This window comes from Leguminivora glycinivorella, chromosome 2, assembly GCF_023078275.1.
Source record: "Leguminivora glycinivorella isolate SPB_JAAS2020 chromosome 2, LegGlyc_1.1, whole genome shotgun sequence".
Classification (NCBI taxonomy): domain Eukaryota; kingdom Metazoa; phylum Arthropoda; class Insecta; order Lepidoptera; family Tortricidae; genus Leguminivora; species Leguminivora glycinivorella.
The window spans coordinates 10,457,753-10,485,268 of record NC_062972.1 but is presented as its reverse complement, the minus strand read 5'-3'; the positions used below and the strand labels follow the sequence as shown (position 1 = coordinate 10,485,268).

Sequence of the window (27,516 nt, the reverse complement as noted above, 5' to 3'; positions counted from 1 at the left end):
GCGCGATAAGTGATAAAATAGCAGGCCGTCCCTATCGCACTATTTGTAAGTGCGATAGGGACGGCCTGATATTTTATCGTCTATCGCGCGACCATGCTTCCCGTGCCGGTTCCTAGCCTATACTGATGAAACTGGTATATCCACTAAAACCCCTCTGTCGCCTTTTCCTTGCTGTAAGTTGGGTGTGTTGTCCTGCACGGGAAGCATGGTCGCGCGATAGACGATAAAATAGCAGGCCGTCCCTATCGCACTATTTGTAAGTGCGATCTGGGATCTGGGATCGTCGAAGTACTCTTCTGCAACATAGTGGGGGGGTTTTTTCAAAATTTTAATTTTTAAAAGTTGTCCACCCCACTTTTTTTGTAACATGGGTATTTTTAACGCGATCAATACTCAGAATCGAGAGCTCTTTCGATCCTGATAGAAGAAAAAAAATGTCCCAAGAATTCCATACATTTTTTCGAACCTTCCATTCCGTTACCGCCATACAAAATGTATGAAAAAATGGTAACGGAATGGGAAAAAAACCTTGGGACACTTTTTTCTCCTATAAGAATTGAAAGAGCTCGCGATTCTGAGTGGAAACCACATAAAAATTTCCAAATTAAAAAGAAAAGTGGACAACTTTGAAAAAAATGGCCCATTTATACGACGCGAAACGAAAAGCCGTGAAAGGTAGTCTGGCTCTGTCGCGCTAATACGCAAGAGCGATAGAGATAGATATCTACGAGCGTTTCGTTTCGTGAGCGTTTGTGCATTCGGCTACGCACGCAGACCTAAGATTTAGTACCCTTATTTGTCACGGACGGATATATCAGGTTTTTTTACCCACATTCTGAAAGTAGTTTTATTCTCGTCAAACGAAAGCAGTTTTTCCAGCAGCAAAACTTCCGAAAAAAATTGCCGTGTCAAATACAGGTACGACTGTGAGAACCGGTAGACAGGACTATCGAACAATCGGCCGGATGTATCCGTTCTTGGTAGACGACAGCGACAGGCATAAATAAAATTAAGGAGTAAACATAAAACAATATTTTATTTCAAAAATTCATGACAATACAATAAGAAAATTAGACTTTCACTTAAATGTTTAACAAAGATTCGCTTAGATTAAAATAAAAAAATCCATGATGACTCCATTGATGACAAAAATACTGTGATTATAACATCTTAATAGTTAGATACACTTAAGTGCATAGGAGCTAAGGGGGCTCTAAAAATGCAGAAAATACTTGTATTGTAAGATTGTTTAGAAGGCGAGGCCGGCATCGGCGTAGGTGGTGAAGATCTTCTCGATGGAGTTGGCGTACGCGGCCGTCCGCAGATCCAGGCCCAGGTTGAACTTCATGGCTGTCTTCATGATGGCCTGAGAAAATGGTAAATAATGTGACTAATGGTGATGATTAATTTTATTTTAACACAAAATAAGACTACTTCATTATATTTTGGCATTTAGGTAGGGTAGGTGGAAAAGAGGAAATTCGAAATGGGTGGCGATCCATTAAATCGACACGAGTTATAATTCCCTCTTCGCACGTGTATCGGGTTCTTAGGATGCAAATCTCATAATAACAAAACAAGAGACTGATAAATTTAGTAAAAACGTAAGTTCTTTAATATTCTTGTGAGAAGCGCATTCTATTTAAAGTCAACATGTGGTAGTTACCCTAGCGGAGCGCTCCATGGTGTAGTCGAGGCCGGAGTGCACGATGTCCTTCTCGGAGGCGCCGGCGATCTTCTTCTGGAAGGACTCGGACGGGGTCACGGGGATGCGACCGCCCACGCGTCCGAAGCGCCTCTCCAGAGACTCTTGGACGGATTCTGAAACGACCGAATGCGTTCATTTATAGTGCTAGATGACATCGTACAAGCTAAGTAGAAACTTGTAAACGAATAAAAAGTAGCGATGATAATGTAACCGCGACGAATTTAAATACGAGCGAGGCGAGTGTCATTTCCAAGCTAGCAAACTTTGACTAGACTTTGACACATTTATAAAATAAAATAAAACATACCCGATAACGATAAAGATATCAAAAGCTTAGCTTAGCTATATTTATCGTTGGATGACAAGCAAGTCACTAATCACCAAAAATATAATAAAACAAAATCAATTTTGTTTTGATACTACTTTGGTTCACGTAGTACTTAGTGACTTTTTTTGTCACCTGACGATATAGCCCTTTCATAAGGGAGAACAACATTTATTTAGTTAATACTTAAAAAAAAAACAATCGTTTATGAAAATAACCTACTTACAAAATAAAACTTAAAGAAATAAACTAAAACTACCTAAAAATAAAACTTAAAATAATAAACTAAAACTACCTAAAATAATAAACCTTGCCCACGTGGCAAGGTACCCATCACGCAGGCAGCATTCCCGCGCTGTATTGCGATTGCAATCTTTTGCGCGAGAAAACTGCCCGCGCGAGGGTCCCCCGTTGACTCCCTCAACCGCCTGCCCAGTTCTCTGCAGAGCCCGCGCGCACCGCCACCCCACGGACCGAGTGTCTCGACACCAAAAGCTACAAATTCGTAATTGGTGCCGAGACAGCTATATTTATTTCTTTTAAAACGCTCTCGGGCGTCAGCCGCCGCCCCGGCATTTTTAGTGGTGGCTGAAATGTAGGACGCTGCCAGCGTATCGGTGCAGGTAGCGTCCCACACCAGCGCACGGCCCATCCTCCAGGGAATCAACGACATATATTTGTGGCGCCCTAGTCATAGTAAAAAGGGATTCAAGTCTCGCGAAGCTGTACTATGCCATGTGTATGCCAGCAGTGTAGGTTTTCACATTATCCGATCCGATATCGGATGTCGGACCGATATCTCATATATACAGGCGCCATCTTGGATTTTTTCTATTGAATTCCTTCCGACATCCGATATCGGATCGGATAATGTGAAAACGGACTAAGATGGACGGCTGTCTATTATTCGTGACCATGTCCCTTTCTAACAAGTTGTACCTACCATAACACGGCCACAGCTTTATAGAATATGGTAAAATGGTTCTGAAAGAGACTTACCCAACAGGTGGTAGTTGGACTCGCGCTCATACTTGAAGGTGAGACGGCCGTACGAGACGTGGTTGAGGTTCTTGAGCCACTCGAAGAAGGAGACGGTGACACCGCCAGCGTTGATGTACAGGTCGGGGATGACCAGGATGTTGCGCTCGATCAGGATCTTGTCGGCCGCGGGCGTGGTGGGGCCGTTGGCGGCTTCGGCGATTATCTAAGTCAAGAGGGAAAATTGTCACCACTAGTAGGGTTTGAGATCCGGATATCCGAATTATCCGGATATCCGTTGAATTTGAGATCCGGATCCGAGGTCTCATAGGATCCGGATAAAACGGATAATACGGATCCGTGAAATATGGGTATCTATCCACGCCAGAATGAATTTTCGAATGAAATTGATGAATTATTTCCTGTATTTTGTCGCCTAAAATATTTATTCATATTTATTTAATTCAAATACTCCAGAATATCAAGCTAGGTTAGGTTTAGTACATTACGCCATGCGATGAATCCATAAAACTATATGTTAACAAACTAAATAAAATGAACAGTAAATCATTGTTTTTAAAACTGCTTTCGTTTCTAACTGGATGCATCCCGCAGGAATAACGATAAATTATTAATTTTCTATAAAGCAGAAACGATTGCCATGGATGTTTTTAAGCTTAATAATGATGAATTAGAGATCATGGAAGTAATTAATATAATTATATACGGAATTATTTTAATTATAAGCTGAATCCAGATCCAATTTTTTTTGTATTTAATAAGATGGAAGGCAAACTAGCAGACAGGTCGCCTGATGGTAAGGGATCACTCCCGCCTATAGACACCCAAAACACCAGAAGGATTGGAGGTGCGCTGCCAGCCTTAGAGCTTCACTGAAAAGCGACTGGCAAATATCAAATGACATTTTGCACATAAGTTCAGAAAAACAATTGAAAATGGTACATGATAACTAAATATGTGTAACATATTTTACACGTCTAATTATACGTCGTCTAATTATCTATACGTATTATACGTGTATGTGTAATGCAATAAAATTATATTATTTTACCTTTTTTCCTACATCTGCAATTTCGCATGGATGTATTTATTGGCTGTGGTTACGGATAGACGCCTCAGTAAAACGGAGGTATTAGTGAACAACACTAAATTACCCTGCATTAGCTTATGTATGTTAAACAAAAATATTGGCCTACTGTTTAATGTTATATGCTGTACTGTACAATGGGAGTGATATTAATTGTGTCGCTTAACTTCAAACTCGGGTAAATCCATTCTGCTTTTTTTGTATAATCATCCTTAAAACCGAATCGATTTACGCGAGTTTGAAGTTAAACGACACAATTGTATGTTAAAAGTTCGTCTAAAAAGTTAATGAAGCAATAATAGACTATATTTATGTCGTTTTGTGAGTTTAAATTATTTTATTTCGGTAACAGCAGCTTTGATTTGACGAAACCCCTGTAAAAAGTGACCTTTTCAACACGGATCCGTTTTATCCGAAATATCCGGATATCCGGATCCGGCAAATCTTAAGATCCGAAATATCCGGATCCGAAAAATCGGCGGATCTTGCAAACCCTAACCACTAGATTGAACAAACCCTAACCAGCTTCTTTTTAGAACTTCAAAACGATTTGCTAATATGGAATTACAAGAGGAGTTCACGGTCAGATATCTTTCTCTTTGACTTATTAAATAGACATTATGTTGTAACAAAACTACTGTCCATATTTTTCTTCTAATTATGCTTTATTTCTGCACTGCATTATTTTATTTTGAGTATAGGAAACGCCTAATTCGTAACGGAACCGGAAGTAACTAATGTGGTGCGGGAAAAAAAGACAGGAATGTTGATAAATTATATGAGCAGTAAATACAGCAGTAAAAATAGGTAACGTTACGATTAAAGGTGAAACAGTTGTAATAATTTGTCACCTGCGTGTAATACAATGACAGACTGAAATATGCCATTGTTAATATCCAATATGGAGTGGTGACGCAAGTGCCTTGGCCTGAATCTTTAGCACGTTTTTATGGTTCATCTGCGCGACCAGTAAATTCCCACCCATGTAAGATGGGCTGTATTCCATTGTTGAAATTGACTGATTATGTAACTAAAAAGTGACATTATTGTAACTTGATGAGGTCTACTTGACTAGGCCTTTGTCTGGAGCGCGTTCTCCACATGGATTACCAGCGCAACTATCGGTTTGCCTCACTTATATAAGCCGTTATACTATTGTTGAAGGACTGATCATCAGCAACCTATGGTAGCGGGATGAAGTGTACCCTGGCCAGAAACGTCTGCGCGTTCTCATTGTGGATATCCTGTTCAACCGTCGAGTTCCCTCCCTCATTTGTGGTTGATTTGCGCGACCAGTACATTCCCACTCTTTTAAGACCATTGGCATTGTTGAGAGTTGAGAGATAAGGTGTACCTTGGCCTGGATCTTGTGCGCGTTCTCCTTGTGGATGACCTGCTCGATGGCGGCGGGCACGAGGATGTCGCACTTCTCGTAGAGCAGGTTCTCGCCCTCGTAGGGCTTGGCGCCGGGGAAGCCCACCACCGTGCCGTTGTCGATCCTGTAGTCTTCCAGGGCCTGTAAATGACACCATATGGTTAATCAGTGTAAGTAACAGTGGGTCTGGGACGACGCCTTGATGATTGTGTGCACTATACAAGGTTGGCTCGAAGGTATATTAAACATTATTATGTATCATTCGAGTGTGAAAATGGACGAAATCGTAGTTGTTTGTGTAAGCTGCAACTTTTATTTTCGCACGGCACAAGGTGTCATGCAACTAAATAAAACACGATGGAATCTGTAATGTCTGATGGAAAGATGGAGTAAATCGATTGAACTTACCGGAGTTATGTCGGCATGATTGCATGATATGAGTGAACATGTTGTATTTAGGAAGACATAGTAAGCAAACTGATTCTCCAAATTCCCGAAATTGTTAGGGAAAAGGTGTTCATAAATCTTTGAGAAAAAAAAAATCATAAAGATAATAAAGTAGGTACTGATATAACGGCAATACAATCAGTGCTATTTACTGGACCGCGAATATCAAAAACAGTGATATGAATATCTAATACCGATACAGCATGTTTCTGAGATAGCAAGGCGCTTTATCGTTTCACAAACAAGTGAAAATTAAACAGTTACGTAACGTATACCAAAGAACAATACGCTTCGGCCTTCGTAGTGCATTCCTATCGTCTATTTGCTAAGTCCACATATAACGTATAATTTTTGTTGAGCTAACATGCGTAACATTATAATTTTAGCGACGTTTTACATCTTTAGTGTTACAACCTACGACCTATAATTGTAGGTAATATCATTGCGACAGTTAAACAAGTTCGCCCTTGAGTGGAGCGCAAATTTCCCAACACGAGGAAAATAATTAACATCACAGAATATAAATTAATTTCCAAATTAAAGGTATTAAATCATTGTCATAAAATAATATCTTATGATAATAACAAACCTGTAAACCCATTAACATTTAGTTACTAACAGGACTAACTATTAAAGGAGTTAGCTGCTCATCTGCCTGCCAATCATGGTTACGCGATAAATGATATAACATCAGGTCCTCCCTTTCGCGCTATTTTTAAGTGCGATAGGAACGGCCTCATGTGCTGAACAATATTTATTTCCACCATTTTTGAACAATCAATAGAAAAGTTTAACAAACTTAGGGCCGAAAGCGAAAACATCATGTCAGAAAATGAGTAGGATTTATACCTTGGGGTCGATGCCGTCGGGGTTGTAGATGGAGCCGTCGTGCTCGATGATGCCGATGCAGGTGGCGCCGGCGCGCACGAGGTAGCGGCAGGTGTGCAGGCCCACGTTACCGAAGCCCTGCACGATGAACGTCTTGCCTCCCCAGCCGGGGGTCGTGCCTGCAATAATCACTAATGTTAAACAAAACTTGTTTAATGCTAGGTTCACACGGTGAAAATATTTCCCGTGGTTGTACCATAGCGTCTAGACACACCTCGGACACTGGCGATCAAATATATGAAAGAGGCGCGTTCCTAGCACACAGTCTAAGCTCGTAACGGTGAACGCGCGCTGTGTTTGTATTGAGTAACATATGACAGGTCGACTGTTAGCGTTTTTGACAGGCGGTAACTGGGAGGTAACCGAGAGGGGGTGGGCGGCACTTTCAGTGGGGAGCGGGAGTGGCCATACTGTACGATAGTACTCTTTATTATACTGTGGTCTAGATATCAGTTAACGGGTTGTCCGGCACTTGAGCAATGTTAACGAGTGCCTACCAGCAGGCAGGTTTGGTTGTGAAGGTGTTTAGTCTTTGCTAAATTTTGTTGTATGGAAAGTTTCATATCTTAATGCTGTTTGACGTTAAACATGGTTGGTGTAATAACAACGAAACGAAACTTTGAAAAGCAACGTTCAAATTGTTCTGTGACCAAAAGCAGTCTAGCAGACTTTATCAGCAGTTCGAAAAAAGACGCAGATTCAATGTGTCAGTAAACGCTATATTGTAACGCTATTGTAACATTGATAGCCCCGCCAGCGAAGGCTGCTGATCCAACTAGATTTCTTTCTAAGAAGTGGCGAACCGCTTATGATTTCGAAAAACAGACGTGAATTTTGCCTCTGAGACATAATCAAAAAGATTCTACGAGAAGCGGTTTTTGCATATTTTAAAGTTATTTATTTATTCATACTTCGCACCTCCATGAAATAGTTTCCGTATCTATGCACCAAAGATAATCTATGCACTTCAATCGGCCCGATTCGAGGAAGTGATAACATTCTGCTTTTCTCAAGACAACTGCTTCTGATTGATAACTTATCACTATGACGACTAGATTGAACGAATTCATTGTCTTTATTAAGTATTGTTATTACAATTAGGATTTAATCACTATGCAAAATCGTTTTCACGACATCACCCATAAGTAAACGAAAACATTTACTTCTTGAAAATGGAGACATGTCGAGAGGGAGAAACGTATAGAGTAACTAAAAATAAGTGACGTCAGCCATATTAGAATTTACCGTTACGAACGTTACGACGATTACCGTTTCCCCCATAAGAATCTTAAAGAACTAATTACACTAGTATAAACACGGCCTGAGGATCAAAAACGTTGAGTGACAAAACATGTTTTACCGATCATGCTCATGTAGTTGGCCTCGTTGATGAAGTTCTCGAGCCCGTGGAACACGCCCCTGCCTGTGGCCGACACTCTGCCGTGGATACCTCCCTGTACGATTAAAAACAGACATTTTAAAACAAAAAAAACTTGTTTGTTCATATTTTTGATATAAATTTTGTCACATCACAAATCTAAAATTGATTTATTTTTAGCAACAAAAACAGTTATAGACAGCGAGCCATTACATTATTTGTATATTGTTCCTGATTTGTAACATTTGCTTTACAGCTAGCGTTGCTTTAAAGCGTGATATATGTATGCCTACGCGCCATATTCCGAAATTTCATTAGAACTATTTTTTTCATAGGTCCTATACTGAACTGTCACCGCATACACCAGAATACCAGCGCCCTCTTGACAATAGTCATATATTTCTGGTCAGGCTTTACATTAGAAGAAGACGCGGCAAACTCTCGTCTCGAACGCTTTTTCATTACACCATAAGGTTACAAGTTACAAGTCAGTCGGCAACTCGCCACCTTTAAGATAATACATATTTCGTGCACTAAACGTGCGGTACCGACCTGGTTGATGGGTTTGCCGGTGACGCAGGCGTGCGCGTTGATGTCCTGGTAGCCGATAGTCTTGGCGTAGGTGTCGGCGATCCACGACATCTCGCGCTCGCCGGTGCCCATGTCGGGGGCGGGCACGTCCACACCGGGCCCTGAGGGAGTCGACAGATGGAACTAATGAGTAATGAATGACACAACTTGAAGTCCCTTTGCGTGCTACCGCAGACAATAGAATGACTTGATTTAATTTCATAGCAAACTTCACAGCCCTAAATGGACGACCATTCGACCCTGGACTACAAACTTCGTTTTAGGAAGTGTCCTTTCTGTACGTTAGTATTAGTACTATTATTTGTTCTGTGTTTTCGTGAAAATTAGATCTACGTGTTAGTCTTGACGAGACCTCGGTCATGACATGTAACAAAAGGTACCACGTTGTCGCTTAAGCCACAGAATACATATTAGTACAAGTACAGAAAACCCTCTCCAAAAACCTATTTAAAGAAATAACGACTCATGCTACGATACTATTAAGTTCAAATTCCGACCGTGCAATGCTAATTGCCTACAATTATATTAAAGTAGAAGTGCGCTCTTTTTTTATCGCGTAACTCGTACCTTTTCTGACGATATAGGGTTGACTCCTTTTAAAAAATAATATAATCTTAATATTTAATTACTACCTTTTTTATATTGCTCTACTTTCTATATTGCTCGAAAAACCTAAGATATGTCTTAGTGTTATGTAGGTTTAATTCTAATAAATACGCGAGTAACTAAGGCGTACTTAGATAATACAGGTTCTAATATGTATGTAGGTTAATTTATTGTATTTGTGTATGTTTATTTTATAATATATAGTAGGTATCGACTTGTATTTAATCATTACAATCTCATACTGGCTTTATAATCTTGTGCACCAAACTAACTATCTCTCTTTTGCCCAATGGTTGAATGGTAGAGATTGTCACCGCTCGCGCGTGAGGGAGGCCCTACTGATTTGCCCCTCGCGAGGGGTGCTTAAAGTTCGATACCTACACGCGCGAGTGGGACAGGCCTGCTTAACCATAACGTCGCTCTAACAAGTAATTATTTTACAGATACAGGTAAAATCGTCCTAATGCTTATCGACAATGCGGAATCTTTTAGTTGAAAACCTTCGCATTGCAGCAATAATGAGGTATCTTTAGAGGAGAAATGTAGATTATTTTTATATCCATTTCTGCTTTCGTGGTAGCGTAAAAATAAAAATAGAATTACTTGCGATAAGTACAATATCTTACCTATAAAGTTACGACTAACCGAATCTGTTTGTGCAAAATGTTTCTAGTTCAAAGAAATGTATACCTATAGTTCATTTAATTAGAAAATTATGTCACCGGCTGGATGAAAGTTATTTGTGAATACTAATAGTATTTCATTTAGTAAATGCGCTGCTAATGTTTAATACAATTGCTACTTCTCTTTGTTATATAATGATATTAATATTCACCACATTAAGTAATTTGTCAAACTTATTTCTCGACATGAAAATCATTCATATAAGTCAATGCCTATACACCATACATCCGTGGCCTATTTTCCAGCTAAACTTGGATCTGCATTTCAATGTGCCTTACCTAGTAACTGCCATAAGCTCAACAAAAAAATATCATGGCTGTAAATGTGACCGTGTCGGCGTGACTTGGTGTTAAATACTCATCTGCTTTGTCACACCAATAACAAGTTCTATCATACGAGATTAAATTGATATACCACATGTAAATGAATAGCGTTATCATATTCACGTGGGCATTATATTTTGTATATTTCTATTTTTATTATTTGATATCGCAAGTTACCTACCAAGCAGAAACGGGTCACGCGATTGGTCAAGATAAATTTGTTAGTTTATTAAAAGCTTCTCGTATGATTCTTACCTGATATGTTTGATAACTTTTGTCACCCTAACCTGCGATGCGAGGTGGAAGAACGTTAAACTATGTAGTTATACAATAATAAGACAACGAGAGGTATTACATATTACCTTTTCACAATATGTACCTAGGTAGGTAAATAATTAAATATGAATGTAGGTAGGTATGTATGAGGACTTTACCAGTGGTATGTAATCTATAACAATAAACCTTAAAAACATAGATCAATATGAATGTACCTTGTTAGTTATTGTGTGGAAAGCGTGCGCACTAGGGTCCTGACTAACTACATATTTTGTCACAGCACTGACACATTTTATTAGAGACAAGTTATATTCGAACGCCACACAATACTTTAATGTGTTACTCACGTGTTGAAAATATTGACTTTAAGAGTAACAAAACACGTAACATTACGTCAATATTATCTCAGCAAAGTCGACTTCTACTTAAGTACATAAATCGCTTTATATTATCTATACTTAATAGGAGACCGTTGAAGTAAATAAAGACGTAAATACCTATAAGCATGACCATGACACTGAAGGGCAAACTTATACTGGTTTGGCCCTCAGTCCTCGCAACAGTCACAACTGTCTAGCAATAATGGGAACATCAGTCTAGAACCATTATGCAATTTGCTAGTCTGTTGACTTTCAACCTAGGTAATCTAGGTCGCTGACCTGAATCAATAACTAGCTTAGCATTTGTTATGTCACCCAGCAATTACATGACTAGCGTGCAAAACACACACTTCAAAACAAACTATGCAATGTAAACGTCTGATTTGCAATGTGTATTAAGACATTATCAGAACGCTGGAATAGTACGTCATAAATTACGAGTACTGGGCCATATTTCCGCTCGTTGAATTTAAACTTTGAATGCAATTGTGTGAAACACTGTATCTCTTGTAGTATCCGATTTTCCATATATACAGTTTGAATTGATACTAGATTCTCCAGAAAAATAGACCTCTGATACACGACTTGATACCTACAGAGTTACAGATGAGACTATTCGTTCGAAATTTGAAAGGTCCAACAGCTGAACTCGAGAGGAAAGTAGTTGTTGAAAAATATCAAATGCTATAATCGATCATAGGTGGGTGCACACTTGGCTTGCACCCAACAACGGGAGGTGTGCTGATTCTGATGTCTTGACCTATTCCAATACATCGGTTAACTTCTTGTCCCTGAATTTAATTAACTTATTAATCTGACATACCTATCTGACGCAACCATAAATGACGGAATTGTTAGTAACGAGTAACGACAAGAATGAGAGAAAAATTTTGGGTACTTGAGTAACCAATTTATTTTAAATACAAGTAGTTAGCTCAAGAGCTTAAGTCTTCAGCTAACTACAGTTTAATAAACTGTACACATTAATTATGGCAACAGTCACAGTCACTCGTCATACAAAAGATTGCCATCATATAAGAGTACAAGGAAATCAATGTTGTACAGGTCATTGCACTTTATGCCTAAATTACCGAGCTATCAAATTAATTAGAAGTATCTTGCGTCATTCAATCATACAACTAGTTTGCCTCGTGCGTCGCGACTGCGAAACTCATGAAGGTCACGCCGCTCTATCTAAATTCTAAAGTCCGTGTCGGATCCTAGACGAATTAGATATAGAGAACTCACCAATGAATCCTTTCTTGGCCAGCTCCAGAGTGAAGCGACGAGTGATCTTCTCGAGCTCGTGCTCGGAGTACTCCTTGGGGTTGATCTTGATGCCGGCCTTGGCACCGCCGAAGGGCACGTCGACGCAGGCGCACTTGAAGGTCATCAGCGCGGACAGCGCCTTGACTTCGTCTCTGGTCACATCCGTTGAGAATCGAATACCTGCGAGTGACAACATTATATATATATAGGCGACTCGTTCTACAGTTCTACTCTGAGACTTGGACTGTAACCACGAATCCCGTAAACCAAGTATGTCGTTCACAAGAGGCAGATAATCTGCCCCAGAACCACACAACATTATGGTTCTGTTTTTTTTTTATGAAATATAAAGTTTCTCTAGTCTCTCTATCATTTAAAGAACTTAGATATGTAACGATCCATGAAATATTTGCATTTACTGCCACAGTTCTTGTATATCAAAAGCATCGCTAAATCGCTATCGTTAATAAACCTTAATTAATAATTACGCCTTAATCTTACTTTACAGATTCCGTTAATTCATCAAATCTGCCATGAAATGCAGACGTTGATGCCGCTGCTACGTAATATACTAAAACAAACACTGTTACACTAAACTGCAGGTCATTGCCATTTAAATTACCAGTATTGTCATCGTGGCCTGCTACAACATTTGGGTAATTACTCAAATTACCAGCCTGCATAACAACAGGAAGAGCTTTGTTAAATAATTGCGCCAAAGCCAAATACACGTGAATAAGTAAGTAAGCATTTACTTCATTTTATAAGTACATACGTAGGTTTACCTGCGCTGCGTAGGACATAAGTCCGCCTATCTTTAAGGGCCACTTGCACCACCCGCTTAGCTCAGTGGGCTGTCAACTGTCAAATTCCATATAAAATGGAGGGTTAACCTCTGGTTAGGACACTTGACATTCATTATGACATAGCGAGACTTTAATTTATGGAATGCAGAAGCTAAAGTAATTGAAATGTAATCACTAATCAATCTAATCATAACCGTTCGCTGTACGATAATTTGGCGGTAGCGCGAAACGCGTATGAAATATTCGTTTCACTAATTTCCTAGAAGACAAAAATATTTATTGCGTGGGTGCCTGGATAATCACGTGCAAACCTAGCGAGTGACATTAGGTACTTATTTAATTAACTAACCGACACAACAAAATAGTATGAGAGGACAAGTTGAGTGAAGTATTTGTAAGGCTTACATACTTGTTGCATACACAGTATCAACTCTTGAAATACAATGCTTGATACTCTCTTATTTATCTGTATATTCGAAGGCGAGTGTGTACACAGGCACATTAACCTCGGCGGAAAGAAAACATTACTGTGGGAAAGGGATGCTATATTTTCGTGTGTTCCAATTCTGCCATCTAAATAGTGTAACGTAAAACCAATGTCTGATTTGATGAGTGAGAGGACAATCTATATACATTAGATTTTATGATACCAATTACCGAGTTGTTTCAAAGAAACCACAAGGCATGAACTTTAAACGATGGTGTGGAAGAGAAGTTATACGTCCGAGACATTACGTACACTCAGCCGCAAAGCCCGAAAACTCCAAACCACTCTATGATCGGATTGGTTCATAATTACTGTGACCATGCTAGCTCAGCTCCCTGTAATGCTGTAACTGCCAATAAAATTATGTACTTTACTTTTTTATCTAATCTAATAACTGTTAGTTACAGCTTTAGTTCATTGAAAATTAAAACAAAAATTAAGGCAAATTTACTAGGTCAGAATCAGAACCAAAAGGTATCTACTTAGGCGTTTATATTATACTAGCTTTTACCCGCGGCTTCGCCCGCGTAATAAAAGTATTCATTAAGATTTTCATTTGGATCCGTAGGGACCGTAGGTTTCTCTGTAGGTATATTTATCTGCGATTATTTCGATTGCACATAATACTTTTGCTTGCAATGATTGTAGAATATTACACATCGACCACAGCGTAGGTAATTCTATATACGCTGGGGAAACCTTTATAAACATCCCACATAGCCCGTATTTCGACACTATGATCGGTGGGTAAAAAGTACTTTTTTCTATTATCCCTTACAATTTTTTACATTTTGCTTATACTTATCGCAAACGTAATCTTCAAGCAAGCAAACAACGATCGTCTTAGAGCACATTGATTGTAAGAGACCGCCGACCGATTATCCGTATCCCTCTAACGATACCCATATTATCCGTATCCGTATCGCTATCGCTATCGCTATCGCTATCGCCATCGCTATCGCTATCGCTATCGCCATCGCTATCGCTATCGCTATCGCTATCGCTATCCCTATCCCTATCCCTATCCCTATCCCTTATCAAGATGTTTAATGATATAACACTTTAAGTTCTCGCGCTTTGTACACATATTTAAAGTCACATACAGGTCGAACGCGATTAATTAACATTATTTTTACCTTTTTTCCCAACGTTTCGGCCAGGTTGCACTGGCCGTGGTCGCGGAAGACTGACGTCCCAGCAAAATGTCACCGGAGATGTAAACAACACAAAACTACCCGATATTAATTTATATAAATGTTCGGGGTAGACAAATAAATATAATCTACCCGCTTTTAGTTAATGTTTATTTCCCACCGCACGACACACAAAAAAAAAAAAAGAAAAAAGGTAAAAATAATGTTAATTAATCGCGTTCGACCTTATCAAGATGTTTAATGATTTCTTATCAAGTGCTAAAATATAAAGTTTCATGGTTTTATCTTTTAAAATTAAGAAATCCCATACAAACTTTCAACCTCTTTTTCAACCCCTTCGTCCCTTTTTTTCGAAATAAAAAGTAGCCTATGTTCTGTCTCAGGGTCTAAAGATTGTCTGTTCCAAATTTCATCAAAATCGGTTGCGTGGTTTAAGCGGGAAAGCGTAACAGACAGACAGACAGAGTTACTTTCGCATTTATAATATTAAATAAAAAATAAATAAATAATAGTAATAGTAAATAGTATAATAGTATATAGTATATATAGTATATAGTATATAGTATATAGTATAATTATAGTATATATAGTATATATAGTATAAGTATAGTATGGATTTCAGATGTTATTGTAGCCATTGTAGGTACAGGTAGCTGTAAAGCTGTAACTGCCAATTATGTACTTTACTTTTTTATTTATATATATTTCAGATGTTATTGTAGCCATTGTAGGTACAGGTAGCTACATGATGTAATCTCTGTGTTTATCAATCAAAATAATGATCATCTGAAAAACATCTTGAAGATGTCACCATTTCATGATTCTGACTGTGCAACGTGACCAGGCCGAGTAGGTAGGTACACTAGGATTATCTTCAGTACATACAAATTCATAAACATGTTCAGTTTGCTCTAGTCATTAATTTTTTATTTTTTTTATTTATTTTTTTTTTATAAATTCCTTAAAATTAACACTAACAGACAAGCTATACATGTTAATAGGAGGGTAGTTTTAGAGACTCATACAATAGGGTACACACTTAAGATCTTATGATTGATTCATAATCAGTAGCTAATGGAACTTGGAGTCGTATTAGCTTCCAGGTATCGGCTACTAATCGAAAGGAATTGCGATTCCGTGCTGTAAAACATGTCCAGATTGCTGTCACTGGCCAGTATTTCATTTAGAAGAGTTTTAATGCATGGTGTAGCGGAGAGTGTGATAGGGCATGAGTTCGTGCTGTCGGGATAGCGAATAGAGTTTGTGGACGGGGGCGGAGTTCTATGCCAGTAATAGGGCGAACTTTTAATGAAATCAGAGATAGCATGGTAGGGTTAGTAATTTGGCCGCGTATTAAACGTAAGAAAAACTTTATGAGAGCTATATTTCTTCTGCACCTTAGGGAAGTGTAATTTACCATCCCAAGGACGTAAAGAGTGGGATACAGATGCGGATAGTACCCATGGAGTTTACGGAAAAGAAAAAGAAAAGAAAAAAAAGAAAAGAAAAGAAAGAAAAGAAAGCGTCATTACGTAGGCGCGCGACCTTCAAATTATATAAACAATGACGTGAAATTGTATTTTCTTGTTACATTAAATGTTTTCGGTTGACACGTCAGAGCCGAGCCCCCAGTCGCGAGCTTGGCAACGAATTGCTTATCATTATCACATATTATGTGTGTGTGTGGATTGAGTGAGCACCTTCCGAAAATGAAAAAAAATATGCTGATCATTTAGTAAAAGTTCTAAAACAATTGTAAAACGAATCTCTGAATTTGTAAAAAGATAAATCAAAAGATACAGCCATTAACATGTGCTCACTCAGTTCTCACAAACTACCAACGAAAACAGTGAATATATTCATTTAACATATAATATTTATATACTAACATTTAGTAAAAAATAGGCCAACCTACCTCTATAAATATTAGATCACCTAGTGACGTATTAAATTTTTAACAAATAGTTTCTTATGCTCACTCAATCCACACACTTTTGAAAAGCCGAATTTTGATGAAAAACATAAGATTTAGACCGCTATTATATGTGTATAGTTTAGTAAAAGTGAAATGGGAATTTGTAAAATACAAAACGAACCACTAACGTGTCAGGTTTTTTTATAATAAATTTTTGTAAGTGCTCACTCAGTCCACACGTTTTGAGAAAGTTAAAAATGTAAATATCTTACGATTTGTAGCACCTAAGACACTCGAAAGTACTTCAACATTTAGTAAAAATTTTTACTAAATATCCACCATCTAATATTTTATATTCGTTGTCTGGTTTTAAAGATATTCAGACATAACTTTTCTCATACAAATGTATCAAGTAGGGTGACACACTATGTCGGCTCCTGATTTTCCCCACCTTCCCATTGTCATATTGAGATTGGGGAGTATCGTTCGTTCAATTTTGATAATATTAAACTAATACCATATTAATTATCCATCTGCAAACTGTTTTTAGGTTATGTTCTTGGCCTAGTGATGATGTGTATTGTGTAATTTTTATCGACGTCAGGATAATAACCATATCGACATGCATGCATTAAAAAGGACATGAATGATAATTGGTAAGAAACAAAGAATATAATACTTCACTAGTAAGAAACCAGAACCTGGTAATCTAATCGCGCTAACAGATGAGCGTACCGGATTTGTAAGTGGGAGCGAGAAATAGTTATTCTTTTCTCGCTCCCACTTACAAATCCGGTAAACTATTATCAAAATTGAACGAAACTCCCCAATATCAATATGACAATGGGAAGGTGGGGAAAATCAGGAGCCGACATAGTGTGGTCACCCTACTTGATACATTTGTATGAGAAAAGTTATGTCTGAATATCTTTAAAACCAGACAACGAATATAAAATATTAGATGGTGGATATTTAGTAAAAATTTTTACTAAATGTTGAAGTACTTTCGAGTGTCTTAGGTGCTACAAATCGTAAGATATTTACATTTTTAACTTTCTCAAAACGTGTGAACTGAGTGAGCACTTACAAAAATTTATTATAAAAAAACCTGACACGTTAGTGGTTCGTTTTGTATTTTACAAATTCCCATTTCACTTTTACTAAACTATACACATATAATAGCGGTCTAAATCTTATGTTTTTCATCAAAATTCGGCTTTTCAAAAGTGTGTGGATTGAGTGAGCATAAGAAACTATTTGTAAAAAATTTAATACGTCACTAGGTGATCTAATATTTATAGAGGTAGGTTGGCCTATTTTTTACTAAATGTTAGTATATAAATATTATATGTTAAATGAATATATTCACTGTTTTCGTTGGTAGTTTGTGAGAACTGAGTGAGCACATGTTAATGGCTGTATCTTTTGATTTATCTTTTTACAAATTCAGAGATTCGTTTTACAATTGTTTTAGAACTTTTACTAAATGATCAGCATATTTTTTTTCATTTTCGGAAGGTGCTCACTCAATCCACACACACACCATATTATTTGCCTGTTGGAAATTACGTGCTTAAGGTTCTACGTTACGCAGGTGATATGGTGATGTTCTGATAATGCGATGATTGATTAAGCTTAGTATGCTTATCAGCGGCGCCACTACCCTAATGAAAATCAATGAACTATATGGTTAAATTATGCATCTGAAAGGTAGGTACTAAATAGGTATATCAGCATATAATTATGGATATATTTGTACCAGAGTACGAAACAATGGCTCTGCTGAGATTTAAGTAGCATATACTTTGCAACGGCGCCACTTCCTGAACTGATTAGCCATTAGCTATATTTTTCTTTTGTAAATTGATATAGATAGCTGTTTATTACATAGACGTTAGTTACGACTACAAGATGTATGATTGTTTGATAGTGCGGGTTAAATCTTACAAGTTAAAGACCCACTTCCTGTGTTCCGATGAAGCTGAAATTTTGCACATATGTATCTAAGTAAGTATGTTACGTGACAGACAATGGAACATTATGATGACACAACTGTTCCTCTAGCCAAAGTGTAATCTTTGACGCTGATAGACTAATAGTACAAGATCATAGTTATCTCTCTCTGTTAACGCAACAGAGCTAGTTTTGTATTGTTCGACATGTAGCGCCAACCATTTTACGTTTGGGCCGTTTGGCTAGAGGCCATAGTCTGATAATGGAGACAGGAGGTAGCCAGCCATAAGGATTAGGTATGTGATAAAGTAACGTTATTTAATTGTATTTAGGATTTTTACTTTGAAAATGTCTCAATGAGTGTAAATACAAATATGGAAACAAAAGTACAGTCAGCTATAGCAAGCAGTAAACAATCATCGTTTTATAGGCCAGACAAATTGGGATAACAAAAGTATCTTGAGGAATTAACTCTTGTCTAGCTGGAAATTCTCAAAATTTTCACATTTCCCTTAATACTATGTTTGGTTCTCATTGCATGTACATAAATAGATTAGTTTAATCTTAATCACTGTTTACTCCATCCCAGGAGGTAAGAATAAATTTTGGCAGCATAAAAAGACATTTTCCCTTGGATTGCCATAATAGTCTATGTAAAAGGAACGTAATTTAATGACACTACTAGCAAGAAGGTTCAAACATTAGTAAAAAGGTGTTTTAGAATTTCCATTAGAGATGGGCCGAATATTCGGTAAATATTCAGTATTCGGCATATTCGACAACTTTATCAATGTTCGTATTCGGCCAAATAGTTCGGTTACATTGTCTAAGGGACCGTCCACACTCAAGAGACGCATGTCCGCCGACGCGGAACGGACGTCAGCGCCACGCCGCCTGAATGTAATTTAAAAAACCGGTCAAGTGCGAGTTGGACTCGCCCACCGAGGGTTCCGTACAAACTTTCAAACTCCCCAGTTAAAATAATCTCATGTTTTCACATAACTCTAACGACTTGACTAGCAGACAAAAGTATAGGTACTAATGAGCATTATTGTGTATAGCGCCATCTCTCGGTGAATTCGCTAACTAATTTGCGCGACCATAGTATGTTGGTTTTTCAGGGATTATTCTTTATAATGTTAACCGATTTAAACAATTTTTACTTTATTGGAAAGAAGATGATTTACGTATCATCTCGTATTAATTTGAAGTACTATATACATCCGCAAAGGTGGGTAAATTAAAAGTAAAAATGTGAAAAGTTTTTTGTGAATTAAAAAAAAAGTTTTCAAGATACAAACACGATTATATTTTTCCTGTAATATTTAGCATAAAACCAATGTTTCCTAAAATTTTCATAATTTTTCGTTGGTAAACTTCGGAGATAAGGGGGGGGGGGAACGGTATTTTTTTTACATTTTCCTTCAAAATTCTTTTTTTTTCCACAACAAAAAAATTATAAAAAATTGTTTATTTACGTTCAATTTAAGCTCTTTCTAACGATACCCCACTTGACCTAGTAACTTCCTAGTAACTTGAAATTTACAGTTTGCCCCCCTTTCATTTTGGCCATTTTCTACAATTAAAATTAATAAATTTTAAAAAATTATACCTTCTATTTGTAGAGGTTCACAATGTTCACAACTATTCCAAATTTCAAGTTGATAGCATTAGTAGTTCTCGAAATATTTAGGAATGTGACAGACGGACAGAGTCGCACCATAAGGGTTCCTGTTGTACCTTTTTGGTACGGAACCCTAAAAACGTCTTCTCAGTACATTTTGAACTGACTTCAAAAAAGGAGGAGGTTCTCAATTCGACTGTTTTTTTTTTTGTATGTATGTTATGTATAAGAAAGGGGTTCCCTCTATTTGGCATAACTTTAATTGTCCGAAACGATTTTCGCATAACAGACTTCGCATAATCGATTTTCGCCGAATGTTAATTTGGCAGAAAACTTATTTGTCATAATCGAAAATAATACGAATAACACATTGTCCGAAAATAAGTTCGCATAATTCTGTTTACGCCGATTGTTTTTATGAATAAAATTAATTCGCATAATTGTATTTGGCATATTTCTTAAAATCAGAATATCCACCCATACTAAATGCTGTTAAGAGAGTCGGTTTGGTTAGGTTAGAACTGCGACCTCAACAAATAAAACATTTTGTCAAGAATTTCGGTTAGGTTAGGTTAGAACTGCAACATTAATACAGTAGTATTACCTATGATAAAAATTCTGCGTAGTAAATTTCCACTAAACCATGTTATGCAGAAATAATTTATGCATAAAAACCATTCGGCGAATAACCTTTATGCATGAAATATATTCGGACAAACAAAAATATGCCTAGACAAATTATGCGTAACTATACTATGCCATAACAGATTATGCGAAAGGTGAATTATGCCAATATAGATTATGCCAAAAAGAATTCTCGATTGTAAAATTATGCCAAAACAAGGGGAACCATAAGAAAGACGTAAGACGCGCCCGACGCGTCGCCTGGGGCGCGCCAAGCGACGTCCCTTGCGCGTCCTTCCTATACAAAATGTACTGAGCCTGAGGAGACGTTTTTTAAATTATTTTTCGGCGGCCTGGCGCTGACGTCCGTTCCGCGTCGGCGGACATGCGTCTCTTGAGTGTGGACGGTCCCTTATATTTACCGAATAAACAAAGTAAATAAATAGCGTAAGTTGTTTCGTAATTCATCGGATAATGACATCGTATTTTAGGGCATTTTTCAGAATTTGGGGCCCCCCAATTAGCGAAAGTTGTTAACAAAAATTAACTCACTGTCAGTTTTGTGATGATAATTAAGCATGAAATTTCAATAAAAGTATGGTTTTTGTGTTAATTACATAAACTTTCAGCGATAATCTACATTCAGAATGTAAAAAAAGTAAATTTTTAGACAGATTATAAGCTTTTTAATTGTCGTCACAAAACTGACAACAAGTTAATTTTTGTTAACAACTTTTGATAATTGGGGGGACCCAAATTCTGAAAATGCTCTTCAGCATTCTAAGGAATCACCAAAGAGAGATAAAAATGCGTTAAAATATACCTAAGTACCTACAATAATTATGTAAAAAAAAGGAAAAATAACGTAGCTTAAGAAACAAAAACCAACATTTTCTTATGCACTAAATTATAGGAAAATTAAGATCCTTAGTAACCATAACCAATCATTGAAAAGTTTTTAACTCTAAGTCAGGAATTAAAATATGGCGGAACCGAATATTCGGCCGAATGTTCCGTTCGGTAACAGGTGAACCAAAGTACATATTCAGCCCATCTCTAATATCCATCATCATCACCATATCTAATTAGAAAATTAAAATTCTAATAGTATACCTTTTTTCGACCTTTGAATACATATTCACATTAAGGTACTTTATGGATCTTATGGATACTTAATTCTCATCATGGTTTGAGGAAATTTTTCCATTCACTTCTGGAGATGTAACATTTTTGAGCAACAATCAGAAAAATTTAAAAGAGCTAAGATATTGTTTGAACGTCTTGGGGTGGAGTAAACTGGAATTACACAACAAAACATCAGGTAATGTATCAATATTCAAATTCTCCCCAGTCGAGATTTGCCCCGCTGTACCTTATAGTGGGTAATGGGAGGATAATAGTTTGTGGATACACAAAAAGATATTTTTGCTAGCCTAGAATATTTTTCCAAAGTAAGCCTATGATGTGATTGTTTTAAATCTGTAGCAAGTGTGTAGCAACTGGAAAATAGGAGCTCTGTATTTGCATCCCAATTCTACATTGTCAAGGTATGTGGGTATAGGACATGTTGAGATTCGCACCTCATTTTATAGTAATTATTTATAATGATGCAAACAAAAGGTAGGCATGAGGGATTTCCCCAACCCATTTGCTGTTAGTGTCTAGCTAACATCTGTCAGAACTTCTCTCTTCATACCTGAAAATTGCTATCAGATAACCTATATTATACATCTATTTCCATTGCACACATGATGGGTTAAGAATTTCACTGAAACTTGAGAAATTTCATATTCTCTAAGAAATAAATATTTTACATAATCAGTTTAAATGTCTATTGTATTCATGTTATGATGAAGTGTCTATTTTTTGATGGGGCATGGTTAGGAATTAGTTAATAACCTAAAACAATTGCAAATACTTATACAGGGTGGGGCCTGTAACAAAAGCAAAAAATCAAACTGTAGGCTACACTCCTTAAACTGACCAACATTTGTTCAGTGACTTTTAAAAATTATGAAGTCTTTAAATTTTTAATTTTTCATACAAAATAAATATTAGGAGCTCTAGGAGCCGAATGTTCCGTTCGGTAACAGGTGAACCAAAGTACATATTCAGCCCATCTCTAATATCCATCATCATCACCATATCTAATTAGAAAATTAAAATTCTAATAGTATACCTTTTTTCGACCTTTGAATACAAATTCACATTAAGGTACTTTATGGATCTTATGGATACTTAATTCTCATCATGGTTTGAGGAAATTTTTCCATTCACTTCTGGAGATGTAACATTTTTGAGCAACAATCAGAAAAATTTAAAAGAGCAAAGATATTGTTTGAACGTCTTGGGGTGGAGTAAACTGGAATTACACAACAAAACATCAGGTAATGTATCAATAGGTTTACTGACGATTCGCCAAAAAAAGTTTCCCAAAGTTTCACATCCCAAACTATTATTCCCAAATTATCATTTCCCAAATAAACGTTTGGCAAAACAACTTATCGCAAATTGACATTTAGCAAAACTTTTTTTGGCAAGTACTTGTTTCCCAAAATATTTACTTGGTCAAATTTCATTTTACCAAATATTATTTAGTCAAAGGTATTGTTAGGCAAAATTTCCATTTCCCAATATATTGTAATTAAATGTCGCACTAGAAATTTGTTTGTTGATTTTATACTTTGTGTCCAAGATTTGTGTGAAATAATGTGTATGTAGTACTTTTTTTCCTCCTGCTGCAAATATCAAGGATGACATTTTCACTTACATGTTCGGATACATTCTATTAATAAGAAACCTTATGTTTTCAAGACCATTATGTTCTATTAATTTTTAATTACTTTAAAAAGCCATTTCCGGTTTGCTCACTGTCAACCTAACACGCTCCTCCTCGCTTCGCTCGTCGTCGCACCTAAACTGACCCTGTCACACACGAGTTTGCTGTTACAAAACTAATAAAATTATTACATTACATTTATGCCTTGTAATATTTATTTTCAAACGTGGTTTTGCATGGTGTAATTTGTAAAAAAATTTTTTGACAAAATAATAGTTGACAAAATAATTTTGTCCAGTAATATTAAATTGACAAAAATAAAGTTGAGCAAACTTTTCGTGTCCAACTGAAGCCTTGGGAATAAAACTGAAATTATCATTTGACAATTTTGAGTTATATTTGGCAAAAAAATCTTCGGTAAATTAAATTAATCCCGTAGAAATGAAAATGCAAGTGCCTAAATATTTTCGAAATTTGCGATGTGAAATTTTGACCAAACATGTTTTTGGGATAAATAAGTTTTGCCATTAAAAACGTTTGCGAAATAAAGTTTTGTCTAAATAAAATTTGGCTAAGTAAAATTGTGCCAAATGATAATTTGACCAAACAAAATCATTGCGAAACATACCTTTGCCAAACAATACTTTGGGAAATGAAACTATTGCGATATGATTATTGGGAAATGAAATTTGACGAAACGTTTTTTGGCGAAACGGCAGGACACCGTATCAATATTCAAATTCGGTTAACATTATAAAGAATAATCCCTGAAAAACCAACATACTATGGTCGCGCAAATTAGTTAGCGAATTCACCGAGAGATGGCGCTATACACAATAATGCTCATTAGTACCTATACTTTTGTCTGCTAGTCAAGTCGTTAGAGTTATGTGAAAACATGAGATTATTTTAACTGGGGAGTTTGAAAGTTTGTACGGAACCCTCGGTGGGCGAGTCCAACTCGCACTTGACCGGTTTTTTAAATTACATTCAGGCGGCGTGGCGCTGACGTCCGTTCCGCGTCGGCGGACATGCGTCTCTTGAGTGTGGACGGTCCCTTATATTTACCGAATAAACAAAGTAAATAAATAGCGTAAGTTGTTTCGTAATTCATCGGATAATGACATCGTATTTTAGGGCATTTTTCAGAATTTGGGGCCCCCCAATTAGCGAAAGTTGTTAACAAAAATTAACTCACTGTCAGTTTTGTGATGATAATTAAGCATGAAATTTCAATAAAAGTATGGTTTTTGTGTTAATTACATAAACTTTCAGCGATAATCTACATTCAGAATGTAAAAAAAGTAAATTTTTAGACAGATTATAAGCTTTTTAATTGTCGTCACAAAACTGACAAGTTAATTTTTGTTAACAACTTTTGATAATTGGGGGGACCCAAATTCTGAAAATGCTCTTCAGCATTCTAAGGAATCACCAAAGAGAGATAAAAATGCGTTAAAATATACCTAAGTACCTACAATAATTATGTAAAAAAAAGGAAAAATAATGTAGCTTAAGAAACAAAAACCAACATTTTCTTATGCACTAAATTATAGGAAAATTAAGATCCTTAGTAACCATAACCAATCATTGAAAAGTTTTTAACTCTAAGTCAGGAATTAAAATATGGCGGAACCGAATATTCGGCCGAATGTTCCGTTCGGTAACAGGTGAACCAAAGTACATATTCAGCCCATCTCTAATATCCATCATCATCACCATATCTAATTAGAAAATTAAAATTCTAATAGTATACCTTTTTTCGACCTTTGAATACAAATTCACATTAAGGTACTTTATGGATCTTATGGATACTTAATTCTCATCATGGTTTGAGGAAATTTTTCCATTCACTTCTGGAGATGTAACATTTTTGAGCAACAATCAGAAAAATTTAAAAGAGCTAAGATATTGTTTGAACATCTTGGGGTGGAGTAAACTGGAATTACACAACAAAACATCAGGTAATGTATCAATATTCAAATTCTCCCCAGTCGAGATTTGCCCCGCTGTACCTTATAGTGGGTAATGGGAGGATAATAGTTTGTGGATACACAAAAAGATATTTTTGCTAGCCTAGAATATTTTTCCAAAGTAAGCCTATGATGTGATTGTTTTAAATCTGTAGCAAGTGTGTAGCAACTGGAAAATAGGAGCTCTGTATTTGCATCCCAATTCTACATTGTCAAGGTATGTGGGTATAGGACATGTTGAGATTCGCACCTCATTTTATAGTAATTATTTATAATGATGCAAACAAAAGGTAGGCATGAGGGATTTCCCCAACCCATTTGCTGTTAGTGTCTAGCTAACATCTGTCAGAACTTCTCTCTTCATACCTGAAAATTGCTATCAGATAACCTATATTATACATCTATTTCCATTGCACACATGATGGGTTAAGAATTTCACTGAAACTTGAGAAATTTATACAGGGTGGGGCCTGTAACAAAAGCAAAAATCAAACTGTAGGCTACACTCCTTAAACTGACCAACATTTGTTCAGTGACTTTTAAAAATTATGAAGTCTTTAAATTTTTAATTTTTCATACAAAATAAATATTAGCTTCAATGTACGCCATTATTGTTGTCATTGACATTGTCTGTCACACTTTAGACTTAACGGAATTCGCAATACATTACCTCTTAGAAAAAACTTTCAAGGGTGATAAAATTCAAAATACAAGTTATTTTTAAAAGTCGCTGAACAAATGTTGATCAGTATAAGGAGAATAGCCTACAGTTTAATTTTTTGCTTTTGTTACAGGCCCCACTCTGTATAAGTATAATAACATATGTTATGAACACTCTTTTGTTTCATTTTTGACCATTACATTAAATAAATGGACTAAACAGAATCACTGGCTGGCACATAGTGGTGGGCAGTAGTTACCTACTTGTTTGTGTCAATCAGATTTCTAAGGTTAGATGGATACCTATCTTTAATTTAAATACCCACATTTCTAATTTAATGCATTTTCCTAAGTTTCAGATAATGCAGATTAAGCTCAAATTGAAAAAAGGTTAGGCAGGTAGGTAATATGATTTTCTTTCACTCCCAGTAAATTTTGTTAGGAACCTACGTAACATTACGGCAGCCGGCAACATCACGTGTCTCTTGAGCTATAAATAAAATTTCCCTATTATCGGAATTTACTAACTGCGACACACAATATAATTACATGAACTATTTTTAAATAATGAAAAATATGTATCTTGATGTCACTTACCTCCTTTAGTGGGTGTTCTGTGGGAGGAATGCTGAGCGCGGTAACCGCGGATCATTTCATAGTCTCCAGAGTCACGCCTCAGGGGAAATTGGAGTTCTAGAATGTGGTCACAGGGCTGCATAAGTTTCAGGATACCAGATACTTTCTTTTTCTTCTCTTCAACGGGAACTCTTGATTTCATATCCTCCACTAATTTGTCTTCTACTACCTGACAGGCCCTATGGAAGAAATACTCCACCATGTCAAAAAACCGTGGGTTTGCACTTGTTGGAATATCCTTAAGCCTCTCAGGTATTTCATGGCTGGCATAAGTTCGGCAGCAGAGCACATTCGCAGCGGCAGGCGCGATTCTGACCATGTTGGCTGCTTCATTTTGGATTGAATTTTTTAAAGGCGGAGCAACGGATTTTGCAATATTTTTTAGATGTAACATCGTGACTGAGTTTATTAAGTACTAAAGTCGGGTTAGGTCGTCTTTTTAAAATGTTAAAATTCACAAAAATACGATTTGATGTTACTTGTTACAGTGACGACCCGCCCCGACGGATTCGACCACTGAATTGAATGAAATTAGTCGCAGACAATAAAAAAACAAGGACCTGCCGGCT

General features: G+C 36.8%; 1 protein-coding gene across 1 annotated transcript; it reads right to left on the bottom strand.

Moving 5' to 3' along the window:
* Positions 1-1,017: 1,017 nt before the first annotated feature.
* Positions 1,018-27,489, bottom strand: LOC125236922 (glutamate dehydrogenase, mitochondrial). The gene is made up of 9 exons (XM_048143840.1): positions 26,909-27,489; positions 12,316-12,516; positions 8,760-8,899; positions 8,190-8,283; positions 6,791-6,948; positions 5,474-5,635; positions 3,033-3,237; positions 1,667-1,821; positions 1,018-1,366 (listed from the first exon to the last, which is right to left on the bottom strand). Exons 1-9 carry the CDS (start codon positions 27,339-27,341, stop codon positions 1,250-1,252), a joined length of 1,665 nt encoding a protein of 554 aa, XP_047999797.1. The 5' UTR covers positions 27,342-27,489; the 3' UTR covers positions 1,018-1,249.
* Positions 27,490-27,516: the final 27 nt, after the last annotated feature.

What these genes read in the sequence shown, in the direction of transcription:
- LOC125236922 (XM_048143840.1), bottom strand. Translation starts at nt 27,341, where the DNA reads ATGTTACATCTAAAAAATATTGCAAAATCCGTTGCTCCGCCTTTAAAA. An exon ending in CAACTACATGAGCATGATCG is followed by an intron (nt 6,949 to 8,189) that starts GTAAAACATGTT and finishes TGATTATTGCAG; the next exon opens with GCACGACCCCCGGCTGGGGA. An exon ending in GTCCAACTACCACCTGTTGG is followed by an intron (nt 1,822 to 3,032) that starts GTAAGTCTCTTT and finishes CGGTCGTTTCAG; the next exon opens with AATCCGTCCAAGAGTCTCTG.